At 54.4% G+C, this 12674-nt stretch overlaps 4 protein-coding genes across 4 annotated transcripts; 3 read left to right on the top strand and 1 right to left on the bottom strand.

Annotated features, from left to right (window-relative positions):
• Positions 1 to 185: 185 nt before the first annotated feature.
• KRP23_14073 (Inositol polyphosphate-4-phosphatase type I A) lies at positions 186 to 4124 on the top strand (the record flags this gene model as incomplete). The annotated part of the gene is made up of 1 exon (XM_067884861.1): positions 186 to 4124. One exon carries the CDS (start codon positions 186 to 188, stop codon positions 4122 to 4124), a length of 3939 nt encoding a protein of 1312 aa, XP_067737627.1.
• A 211-nt stretch (positions 4125 to 4335) lies between these two features.
• Positions 4336 to 5637, bottom strand: KRP23_14074 (Eukaryotic translation initiation factor 4 gamma 2; the record flags this gene model as incomplete). The annotated part of the gene is made up of 1 exon (XM_067884862.1): positions 4336 to 5637. The coding sequence occupies one exon, from the start codon at positions 5635 to 5637 to the stop codon at positions 4336 to 4338; it is 1302 nt and encodes a 433-aa protein (XP_067737628.1).
• Positions 5638 to 5935: 298 nt separating this feature from the next.
• On the top strand, positions 5936 to 10389 carry KRP23_14075 (Leucine-rich repeat-containing protein 74A; the record flags this gene model as incomplete). The annotated part of the gene is made up of 4 exons (XM_067884863.1): positions 5936 to 5998; positions 6063 to 9788; positions 9851 to 10021; positions 10090 to 10389. 4 exons carry the CDS (start codon positions 5936 to 5938, stop codon positions 10387 to 10389), a joined length of 4260 nt encoding a protein of 1419 aa, XP_067737629.1.
• Positions 10390 to 10675: 286 nt separating this feature from the next.
• On the top strand, positions 10676 to 11750 carry KRP23_14076 (Nicotinamidase; the record flags this gene model as incomplete). Its single annotated transcript, XM_067884864.1, has 3 exons — positions 10676 to 11364; positions 11422 to 11611; positions 11685 to 11750. The coding sequence occupies 3 exons, from the start codon at positions 10676 to 10678 to the stop codon at positions 11748 to 11750; spliced, it is 945 nt and encodes a 314-aa protein (XP_067737630.1).
• Between the last annotated feature and the right edge of the window lie 924 nt (positions 11751 to 12674).

Here is a 12674-nt window from a genome sequence, read left to right on the forward strand (position 1 = left end):
CAAGTTGAGATGACAGATCACTATTTCCCTTCGAACTCAAGTCCTTGCTGCCATCAGCCGCAAATCAATATCTTCACAAAAACAAAATAACAGCTACCAGGAATCACAATATTCGCATCAACTTCGACGCAAATAAATTCAAAATACATTCCGAAACCTCCCAAACGCAGATTTCGTCTCTCGCCATGGCGGCGCCGCAGAGTCCGAACCTTATGGTCTTTGACGACGAGCCCGTGGCTGTTCCCGCATCGCCCGCGTCCCCCGTGGAGATGCCTCCGAGCGACACCGAGCAGGACCGCACAGCGCTGCACTTCTTCGTGGCCTGCAGGGGCGTGGACGGCAACTCGCTCGTGTCCCCCGCGCGCTCGGCGCAGACGCTCGTGCGTGGCGCGTTCAACATGCTCAGCAGCGCCGCGGCTTTGAGCAACACCAAGTCGCCGCGCGCCAAGCCGCCCACTGATGTGAACGTGGAGGTCCGCGTGGCTCGGGAGACGCCGCTCTTCGGCTTTGGCGCACACTTTCCGATACATCAGACGCCGCCAACTAGTGGCGGACTCACTGTGGAGATGAACAACTTCGGAGAACTAGGCGCGGTCTTTGCGGACAAGGCGGCTCTGCCGGCCGATGGCCTCCTGGACAGTGAGAGCTACTGGAGTGAGCGCCACAAGAGCCGTAACCCCAGGTTCTCTGTGGGCTTCAGTGTGCGCTGCAAGAGCCCGGCAGAGTACGACCGACACGTGCAGATTATGGTCATGATCCCGGACGAAGGCACCACGTCAAACCGCAACTGCCAGGTGTTCGGCTACGCGTTGACGTCCTTTCAGGAGATGTACACCGTTGCTACGAGCGGCAACTTCAAGCAGAAGATGACGCTGCCCGTGCACTCGACGGTGTTGGACGGCGCGACGGTGGAGCTGCAATTTGCCGACATTCAACCACAGCAGCATCCGCTGTTCCAGGCACAGCACAATTTGTTCCGCAGCTTTTTATTCTACCCACTGATGCGTGACGAGCACGCGGAGATGCAAGCTGCGAATGCAAAATTGGCCGTTGAAGAAGCGGCTGAAGTCGACTTCAGTGTCAAAATTCCGTTGCAATTGCTGCGAGTATGCCAGGTTGAGCTGCTGCAAATGTACGACGACTGGAAGTTGCGATACAATTACAACCGCAAGAAAAGTCGCTACTTCGATAACGACGCTGAGGCATTAAACTTCGGCCATGACGTTTTCCGTGTTCAGGTGGTTAGTGGACGAGACCTTAAAACAAGATCGAGAGCCATTTCAACTGCGGGTGTTGAAACTGAAATGAGTATGGAATTGGATGAAAGGCCATCACGCCCGTCAGGTTTCGCGATGGGGATGGTAAGCAGTCGAGGTGGGTTTGTAAATCGGATCAAGGCCGGTAAATGGGGTGGCAATGGTAGCAGTGGGTCGTCATCGTTTAGCGGCAATGACCCCGACACGGCTGATCTGGGGGTTGAAACTGGTACTGGTATCCATCCTTTCGTTGTGGTCAAGTTTGAAGACGGTGTGATTGGAAACCATGAGTACACTGTGGGAAAAACGAACACCGAGTACGACTCGCCCAATCCTGTTTGGTCAACGAATAAGTCTGCAGGTACCAAGTGTCCTCATGGCAAGCCTAACACTAAGTATCATGCGTCAAGAGTATTGCGGAGCCGTGTGGTGGTGTCCCCAGTGAACGCACTCAAGCAGTTTGTATTTTATCGACCGAGTGTGCAAGGATCAAGCGATCAAGCACTTGGCGGGTGGCTGCGCTTCCAAGTTTTTAACGAGCACTATGGCTACATGAGTGGCGTTGAAAATGATTTGATCGGTGAGGTGATGATTCCGCTGCAGAGTGTACGAGATGCGATGGCCGTTGAAGAGAAAACTGTATTTGACGACGATGACGGTATTGAAGGCAATACGGATGCAAATCATGAAACGAAGTCACGCCAACTTGTGACGTCTCTCACGCTCGTCGATTGGTTTGATGTTCGTTCTCCTTCCACGGATGAGATATTTGGTCAAATCCAACTTCGCATTAATATTCTGTTGGCAAACCCGCTGGCACCACGGAGTGATGATCTGATGGCAGTGCATGCAGCGGAACTATCACCAGCTTTGCCAAGGCGATACAGACGAGTTGCTGACTGTTCACCACCACCCGCAGATGGTATTATTGAAAGCGAGATACCGCTTAATTTTTTGTATCCGCACGTGTTAAACATCCGCAAGCAAGTGACGGAAGTAACCGATATGGTTCGACTGTGTGAGCATTTGGTGGAGGAAAAGAAGACGTTCAAATCAAGTCTTCATAAGAAGCGTGCCGATATTCAAGGAATACCAACAAACCTGCACGTGTCTTACTTTCGCATATTCCGCCACTTTGGATCGCAATCTCTGCCGCACCCCGCGATGGATGCTCAGACATCGACCGAGGACTTGCTCGGCTTGGAAGACATCGACGCGCACTTTGGAGCGCCTGTTTCGCACGAGTCCGTGTCGATACAAGAGCGTATGATGATACCAGAGACTCACGCAACAGTGACTTGTGGGGCTCCGACTGCGCACGCGATGGGGCTAAGCGACTGCGGACTGGGTGAAATGGAGTTGGAGATGCACAACTTTCAAAATATCCTCGAGAAGAGTTCGCCACAGCTACTGGGAAGCCCAGTCAGTGATAGTAACTGCTATATTCCGGAAGATTCTTCCGACTTTTTCTATCCCCCGCTAGAAGACGATAATGATACGGATGTGGAGGATGATGTACGCAGCACCGAAAGCGGATTTTCTTCAGATGTGGTCGCTTCCAGCAACCCCAACAATCCTGCTGCGGCTACAGCCGCCTCCACGATTCAAGCAGACGCTGCCCCAAAACAGAAAACCTCGAAGTATTCGATGATGGCTCGCAAGGCTGCTGCGGCTAGAGCGAAGGCGCTGTCGAACAAGCGATTTGTGAAGAAGAAGAGTTCTCGGCAACTTGATCAAAAGAACAGTGAGGAGAAGGCCGCTGTCTATGCGAAGTATCCTTCACTGCGCACTGAGCCAGAGGAAGGTGTGGATCCGACAACGTCCATACACTACGCTGTAAGGATGCTGTGCCGCCTTGAAATGCTCCGCATCGAGCATTATTTGAGAAAAAGCGTCGCTGTGTCTCAATCTGTGAGCAGTCTTGTTACCTGTTTCGTGGCGGAGCTAGATCTGTGTCTGCAGGAAAAGAACGACAAGGTGCTGGATCAAATGGCCAAAATTGGGTTCCTAATCGGATGGGAGAGCCTCATTTCATCTCATGGCAAGGAGCTGTACATGATTTCCGACGCGTGGGTTGCTATCAAATGTTTAGAAACGTTTTCCTTTAAGCTCTGTGAGGGGAGAGACTTGAAGGTAGTGGTGGAAAAGCACGAGGATGCGGGTTACATCATCAAAGTACCAGTACCCCCAGCTCAATTCGCGGTACTCCCGGAGAGTTTGCAAAGTGGGAATTTGATCAGCGTCACGGCGGTGCTATTTACCCAAGGTATCAACGAAATGCAGAGTTTGGCGAACATGGTGGGGCACTCGGGTGTATCGATTCAGCGTAAGATCAACAGCACCAGCTTCCGCACCATCTCGGAGTACTACAATCGCTTCACAGAGGTTTGCGGTATCGGCATGTCGGAGGTTAGTGTGGGGTCACACCCCGACGAGATTTTGCGTAACCTGCGAGTGAGTGTGGAAAGCGAGAACTCGGCTTCCAAGAACACGTGCATCTTACTGCATGCTGCAGACGCAGTGCGAAGCCTGAACGGCGGCCGCGTAACCTACTGCAAGTCTGGCAAGGACAGAACTGCCATGAGTGCGACACTCGAGCAGGCTAGGCTTCTTGTCCAGCGCAAACGCCACGTACTTCAAGAAATTGAATCGGGGAGCGCTACCGAGTACGGCCCGCTTGAGGAAGTGAAGGATGTAGCCAACACGATGCGCGAGTTTGGCGTTCGTATCCACATCGCCAAGAAGAACGTCGGTCGCTTCAAATACTCCTTCAACTCGCTGCAGCGCAAACTGCTCCCGGAGATTTACCGCCCGCCCATGTCGACGATCCAAGACATGGTGACATCGGTCACCGCTCGTGATTCTTAGGACTCTGCTCGGATTATATGCCTGAGTGTATGATTGATGCACATTTTCATTCGAAGTTGTAACTTAGACGCGCATGCCGGAATTGACATGAAAGCAGCAGGTGAGCGACCACTTTGGCCGTCACAATGAACTATGCTAACAACAGCCAGAGCTTAAGTGTCTCTCCCTGCGCACCCGTACGTAAGCACCCTCCTCAACACGCACATGAAATCTATTCTTCGTCCTCCTCCTCGCTCTCCTCCTCGGGCGTCTCGAGCCACGTGAGCCACGACGACGTCTGGATAATAGCCTTCATTCGACCGGGGACGTCACCGTCCACGTCGTACTTGTACTCGAAGAAGCCTGTCTCGTCGATAATGTCCAGACTGTACAGGGCCATGAAGCACTTCTCAAACACACCCTTGGGGAAGTCGTGCTTGTTCAGGAAGATCTGCAGCGCGTACAGCGCCTCCATCTGGTCCTTCTTGTCCGCGTCCTCCATGCCGAACTTGAGCAGCTCGCCATACGCCGGCAAGGCGATCCAGTTGGCGCTGGCCTTGGCCACGTCCTCCGCAGCGGTAGTCACCGCCTCGAAGAGCACAGCGCCGCTAGGGCGTCCGTTCTTAGCAAACACGTCCTTGGCCACGTCCGCAAGGGCCTCGCCCTTCTTGCCGCACGCTAGCACCTGCTTCAAGGTCTCGCGGTCAACGTCGGCCTTCTTAGCCGCCTCTTCCTCCGCCTTCTTCTTCTCCTCCGCCGCGACGCGCTTGGCCTCCTCAGCGGCCAGACGCTCCTCCTCCGCCTTCTTCTTGCGCTCCTCGCGCTTCTGCTGGGCGCGCAGCTTCTTGTCCGACATCTGCGGCTCGGGAGCCGCCTGCTCCTGTCGCCCGCCCACGCGCATGTTCGAGAAGGAGGACGACACGTCGTCTCCTCCGCGCGCAAAGCGTCCGGCCGCGCGGCCACCGCTTTCAAACCGGTCGCCTCCCCGGTCTCCAAAGCGGTCACCACCCCGGTCTCCGAACCGGTCGCCACCTCGGTCACCGAAGCGATCACCGCCGCGGTCTCCAAAGCGGCCGCCACTGTTTCCGCCGCTGTTACCGCCGAACGCGCCAGACCACTTGTCGCCGCTGCTGTTGCGTGCATCGCCGCTGGGACCCTCTCCGCGGCGCGCCAGGTTTAACCGCATGTGAGCGGGGCGTTCCTCGGCCTGGAAGTCGTCGCGCGCCGGGCGGTCGTAGCGCGAGGGGCCGCCGAAGCGGTCACCGCCTCCTCCGCGCCAGTTACCACCGTCCTCACGGCCTCCACCGAAGCGGTCGCCTCCGCCGCTGCGGTCTCCGCGCCACTGGTCCGACGAATCGCTGCGCGTCGGCTCGCGGTCTCCGTAGCGGTCGCCGCCACGGCCGCCGCGGAAGCTGTTTCCGTCGTCGTCGTCGGCGCGCGCGCGGGGGCCCGAGGGCAGCGCCGCCTCCGGGATGTAAGCGGCCGCCTGGTCGCCCAGGAACTCGCCCAGACCGATCTTCTTGCCGCGCACCATGTTTCCTGCTCTGTTGGGGGAGTGACTTGTGTCGGGGCTGGGCTCGATGGGATATGAGCGAAGAATGGCTGGCCCGAGTCAGGGTACACTGTACCGCGTCACTTAATCTGGATCGGCAGGCTGTTTCTCGCTTTACAAAAATGAAGAAACACCGCAGCAGAATTGTCTGCGACCCGAAATAACTGGTCGCCAAGTCGTTCATCCAGATGGCTACACTCTGCCACGTCAGTAACGGCTGACGCCTATTTTCAGGGAAGCCCATGCTGCTGCGTCTGGGCGATTGAGTCGTCTCGAGGCCATGGCGTCAAAGCGCGGCGTCGACAGCAAGGGCCTGACCCAATTGCCGGCAGTGGCCCACCATGTAAGACGCCATATTTGTTTATAGAGACGTATCTCCGCTAACCAGTTGCTTGTCATCAGCGTAGAATGGCGCCGCTACGAACACGAAACACCCCGTTGCAACGCCCAGTGCATTGTCGCCGACGCAGTTCCTCGGCCGCATGAGCTGGGAGAAAGGTATGCTCGACAACGCGTCATACCGCGGCTGCAAGGAGACTCCGGCAGTACCACATCCGTCGCCCACGACCTTGAAGAAGTCGGGGAAAGCGGGGTCACGACCCATGACGATGGAGGAGTCGTACGATCAAGTGGAAAAGATGCTGGCGGAGCACATGCACCAACAGAAGGAGTCGCGACCACGTCGGGTTGAAGCGTTGACGACTGTCGGCGAGCGATCTCCACTGCCGCGCCACACGTTCGTGTTCGCTCCATTAGATGACTCGCGAATGCTGTCCGAGATTGCCGTGCAGGAGGCAGTCGATGCACGCGAAGGGTTTTCAAGAAGCGAAGCTGACATGGAGATTGATCGCGACGTCGGTGCATCGAGCACGCGGTTCAAATACTTTGGCCCCGAGGCGCGCGCTTCTTACTATCGAACCTACAGGGAGCTCCACAGCAAACCCCAACTTTTCGTTGATCGTGACGTCCACGTAAGTCACAGTCTGCGCAACTCAAGTGTCTCCAGTCTAAGACACCCAACAGGAATGAGGCGATCCCTACCGACCTTGGAGCAAGCACAGATTTCCGTGGGCGGCGGCGAGACGAATCTCTTATCATCCGTACCCCGGTCACCTCGTGCGCTCTTCCTTGGGGCGTGCCTGGCGGGGGGCCAAGCTGCACCAACACTACTACTGCGCAAAGAGCACAACAAGCGTTCCTTTGACTTCAGTCACCAAGGCCTTAGCGACAATTCTATTGTTCGCTTTGCTGCTTGTTTGCCCGAGCTGCCGCTTGTTGAGTGCATCAACGTTTGCGACAACCGCTTGACAGACGCGGGGATCAGCTGCCTACTACGTGCACTCGAGAACAAGCCTCACCTAACATCACTGGATGTGTCGTCAAATCCGATGGGCCTCAATGCAGCTAGCGTTCTCCGAGGCTACATACGCTCCACGCTCTGTACATTGCGTGTACTAGCGCTGAACGAAGTGGCGCTATGTGACCACGAGTGTGCACTACTCGCAAAAGCTTTGGAGACCAACAAGTCTATTGAGCGACTTTTGCTTCGAGGGAATCGGGTCGGACTGCACATACTCGCAGCAAATGGGAGGCAACAGGTTGATGCAGATGAGACAGACGATGAAGAGAAACAGATGAAGCTTTTAGCAGGCGGTCAGGCCATGGGTGCCATGCTCACTGCAAACATAACACTGGAGCAGCTAGACCTATCCTGGAACCAGCTACGCGCGGTTGGAACTGCCTTCATCGCTGCGGCACTGCCGATGAACTATCAGCTGCGAGAGCTGGACCTGAGCTACAACTCTTTAGGTAATAAGGGAGCTTTGTCGCTTGCTCACGCTTTGCGAGCTGGTGCACGCATACGAAGACTCACGGTGAGCTACAACGGTATCTCGCCTCGCGGGGGTGTGGGTCTGGCTAGTGGTTTAGCAGTGAATACGTCACTGTCGTTGCTCATACTCGACGGAAATCCGCTAGGAGCTCAAGGCGGTAAGGCGCTCATGCATGCGAGCTGTGCCCCACGATCAAACACAAGTGCTACGTCAAGCGTCTGTCAACTGTCGCTTATGGATTGCAGCTTAAACGTGTCCGCGCCAACAATGTCTGCAACTGGCGACGAGCAGCTACATGTTTTCAACCCGATGGATCCCGCGGGAAGCTACGTGCTAGATCTCAGTGATGCCTACGAGTACATGGTAGCCCATGAACTGCTGCGACTAGCAGTAACTCACCCAGAACGCTACCATTTCACAAGACTTGAGTACCTACCGTCGGCTCAAAATCGAGGACAGGTAACCAAGCTGGAGATGATTAAGCGACGGATTCAACCTTCCACTTCGCCATGTTCAGAAGATGTTGTTGGCGATAACAACAGTAGTAATGGTGGTGGAGCGCAGTCTTTTAATCCGGTGGCACTGCTGTTTCGACGTTTGGATGAAGATGGATCTGGTTCCGTGGAGCTCAGCGAGCTCTTGAATGCGCTACGCAGCTATGGACTTAACGTTTCGGACGAACAGCTCACTGAATTGCTACAGAAGTACGACTACGATAAAAGTGGAGCACTACACAAGCGCGAATTTGCCGATCTGTTCGCACGCGTTGGTTTTACATTTGTTGACGGGGATAGCTCGGGCTCACTGGATGTAGATGAGCTCCGTCGCGTGTTTCAACTCCTTGGAGTGAGCGAGGAAGTCGAAATCAATGACGCGATCGCGCGTATGATAGCGAAGTACGATCTGGATGGCTCGGGTGAGATCGACGCGTACGAGTTCCTCGAGTTTATGACTTCCGAGGTGTTAACTGTTCCTGATGACCCCCAGACAACCAAAGATAATGAGGAGGCAAAGCTAATGCGGCTTCAGCCATGTGAAGTTGGTTCTGGGGCGGTTTGGCAGATTCCCAGCTGTGGTCAGCTCGCCGCTGATTTGGTTCACAGCGGCGGTGGTGCTGATGCTGGCGACGTTGCTAACAAGCAGCATCAATCGCAGACTGGAGCTGATAGCGGGGGCTACGCTGGAGAAACACACCGCCCATCAGACTCGGTACTTATGCCGGATGTTATTCTAGCTCGATTCTTGCTTAATGCATCTAGTGTAAGCCGAAACGTGACAGAGCAGACTGAATTCCTGCATACCGTCCTGTTCGAGTCAGGAATGTATTTATCAGCATCCCAAGGGGAGCAACTGTTGGCCCGACAGGGGGTTGCTTCGTCTGCTGTTCGGCCAGGACGGAGACTGGCAGCGCTGGCAAGACTGCTGCCTCGAATGATCGACCATCGTGAAGCTGCAAGTCTGGTGACTCGGGTCGTAGACATCCACAACCAGTGGTTAGAACGCCTTGCGCTGCGCCGTTGGCTTGGGACACAGCTTTTCAGTGTGTTGCTAGGATCACTCACGAATGCGTACTCTTTCGATCTGACACGCGATGACCATCGAGTAGCTTTGCATAGACTCGCATTAATTGCACAAGAGGAAAAGCAGTTCAGCCGCTGGCGTTCGGGCCGCGCTGATACTTCGCAAAGCGGAAATTGGGAAAACTTCCGGGTGGCAACTTTGGACGGTGAGCCAGTGTTGCTGTCCAGCACTTACATCCTGAATAAGCTACTAGCACCGACTCGAGAGCGCTCATCCCTCCTTGCACCCTCAAAACTTGTCTTCTACTACGTTAGCACGACACGACCCCCTCGAGGTACAAAATGCCTGAGTCAACGTCGCTATGATCAGCTGCTAGCTGTCCTAGCACAGCCTCCAGACGAGAACGAATTATCAGCACTTTGCGAAGACCGTCGAGGCGACACGGAACAGGACCATCATGGCAGCGCAGACAACAAGAAGCAAATGCAGGCCCTACTCCACTGGGAGATTTTACGACGCTCGGTGATGAGTCAGGCAGCTACAAAACGGAGAGCGCTAAAGAGGTGCAGCATTGCAGGCGACACGTTAACTAGGATCACGAGCACAGTTGAAGGCCTTCAGCACAAGTTGCTGCTACTGGAAATCTTGATAGCTGACCGCTGGCTTAGCAGTAGCCAAGCTCAGGAAATTGTCCAAACTTTTCCGAATGCTGTCAAAGCGCGCGCCAAAGCTGCGTGTCTGACTTTTTCTCGCATCGTAGATCTTGAAAACTTCATCCAGGTGCGTTCTTTTCACTGACCAAAGGGCCACTCTGTATAACCTTGTAACTTGTTGCTCTCTAGATTTACGATTCTCTCTCTTCTGAGGATCAAAAGGAGTGTGTTTGCCGACTAGGATGGCTCAATATCTTGGATCCGCTGCAACCGGATCGACAGTACCCGCTCTTGGATTTGAGTATTCACGATGAACGTGAACTGGTGCAGATACTCTCTCAACTCGCGTTACAAGAAGGCGTAAGTTCTCGTCTCCCCTCCGTGAACTGGCCAAGTACTTTTAACTAATCCCTTTCTCTCCATGGCAGACGTCTTGTTGGAAAAGCGCGTCATACTGCCCAAGTTTCACATCGGCTGGAGGTGACTCGGTAGTTTTGGAAGGAGTGGACAGCATGCCCGTGCTGCCACCGCCTGGCTGGGGGCGACCCGATGCTGTGGGCTCCGACAGCGTAAAGCATCACGGCACGGTGTGCTTGCGTTACCACTCCGCCATGAGTCCTACCGGCGGCGATAGTCTACCACAGCAGAGGGCAGACGATCTTCAACGAGATGCCGCCAGGCTGGCGTTGCGGGATCGCGTGTTGTGTGGCTCTCGGCTTTTCCTTTAGCGCCTCGAAGTAACACATCACTTCTACGATCAGCAGAAAATTTACTGTACTTCGGCTGACGGTACACTCGTGGAGGTGGTCAGCAGGAGACTATCGATGGTGTCGAAACTACATGGAGGGGAAACGAAGCAAATCTTCCTTTCAGTGTCGGTGGGTCCGCAGTTCAGATCAACAAACGCCAACGCGCTTGTGTATGTGCCGATCTTCTCGTCTTGCTGTTCGGAGATCATTTCCGATTTTCCGGTTCCACAACAACTCCAACCTCCACCGACGTCGCACTCAAACCATGCTCTGCTCCAAACTTGCCTTAGTCGCGTCATGGGCTGCACTGCTTCTGGCTTCGACAGCGACAAATGTCAATGCTGATCCCAAGGATTGCGCTACCGGATTCGAAAGCGACGTCGAGAGAGCCGCCCGCCGAGCAAACGAGATCCCTGAAGGCGGACTGGGTATCCTGGTCATCGACCAGCAAGTGAGCTTCCACCCGGGCGGTTCGCTGGCCATCGGCAGTGCTAACGAAGACGCCGCTCGTATTGCCGCCTTCATATCCAACCACACGTCTGACCTATCGCAGGTGGTGTTGACCATGGACTCACACCAGCGGTACCACATTGCTCATGGCATCTTCTGGGAGAACGACGCAGGCGAGTCGCCGGACCCCTTCACAACAATTTACTCGCAAAACATCACGGATGGCATTTGGAAGCCGCGTGACTCGACTTTGAACGAGTACGTTCTGGCGTACACCCAGTCCCTAGAGGCTAGCGGCAAGTTCTCGCTCACTATTTGGCCGGAACACTGCGTTATCGGTTCGCCAGGTCACAACATCGTCCCGGATGTGCTTGCATCCGCGCTCGAATGGACGAAACACTCGCTGAAGCCGATCCAATACGTGATGAAGGGTAGCAACCCGTTCACGGAACACTATTCTGCATTGAAGGCGGAGTACGAGCTGCCGTACGACCCATCGACGAGGTAGGACAAAGACTATGAGCGGTACGGGCTTACCATTTTCTAATGTCTATGTTGCAGTCTGAACACAGCTTTGATCAAGTCTCTTCAGCGCGCCGGCAAGCTCGTCATCGTAGGCGAAGCACTCTCGCACTGCGTTAACTTCACCGTGCGTGATCTTGTGGCTTCGTGGCCAGCGGAAAGACTCGGTGATCTGGTAATCTTGACGGATTGCTCGTCGCCAGTAGCCGGATTTGAGGCCGAGGCACAGGTACGAGGCGGTTGCGGTGTTGAGTATGTTGCCTGTAATCGACAGCTAAACTTTGTTTTCATGGTTGATGCAGCAATTCCTGAGCGACATGGCTGCGAAGGGCTTGACATTGACGACTTCCTCTGAGTTCCACGCGTAATGGGTTGCCAGGTCGGGTCAAGTAGCCAAGAAACAAACTCCTAGAAGGCTTGATAGATTTCGGACTGTCATGCATGTGTGAATATATAAGCATCTCGTTTCTTCTCTTGAAAGCACATCTTATACAGTAAAATACCGACTTGATATCAGGCCTTTAGGGAAACTCGGCTACTCTGAGAGTTGCCTCCCGTACGACACTGAGTGGTTGTCTTTGCACACTCAATAGTTCTACAGCCATGGGTTACCAGTCCCAGCAATTCCAAAAACAGGAGAAATTCTGCCACTACGTCCTTGTGCATCTCGATGCTTTCGTAATAGCCAAACACAGATCAACAAATACATTAGCCTTTTAGGGGTAGTTCAAAGGTACAACTTGGTTCTATGGGTGGTGCTCCAACAAACAACACTCGTACTAGGTCAACCAACTTCAACAAAGAGCATACAAACATCAGTACAAATGTGAACTCCTTCTCGAGACCAGCAGCCGTTGTAAAGTTTCCACTGCAAGATTGCGGTGCACTCGGGACGTGTTTGCCAGCACCTGCGCATCCTCGAGAGCTCGAGCGTGGCGACAAACCACGCAGTACCTTATAATGCCCTGCCTTTGCTGCCTCCAGACAGAGGCGTCCGATACATTGAGACTGGGAATGAGCAACGTGTTTCAAGCACTGCCGCCCAAGCGGTGGCCATCATCTCACCAGCAATATCCTCGTTGGCGAGGATAAGAAGACGTAGGGACTGGTGCACGGACAGCTGCTCGGGGTGGCAAACAACCCCCTTGATTAACTGTGACTCATAGACCACCGTGTCGAAATGGTACTTGTTGTAACCCAGCTGACTCACAGCTCGTGACACCGCCAATCAATCGCCATACATATGGATCTCCTCATCTAGACAAGATGCACCATGTGCGGCTACGGCTATG

Source organism: Phytophthora ramorum (assembly GCF_020800215.1).
Source record: "Phytophthora ramorum isolate Pr-102 chromosome Unknown Phyram_PR-102_s0020, whole genome shotgun sequence".
Classification (NCBI taxonomy): domain Eukaryota; phylum Oomycota; class Peronosporomycetes; order Peronosporales; family Peronosporaceae; genus Phytophthora; species Phytophthora ramorum.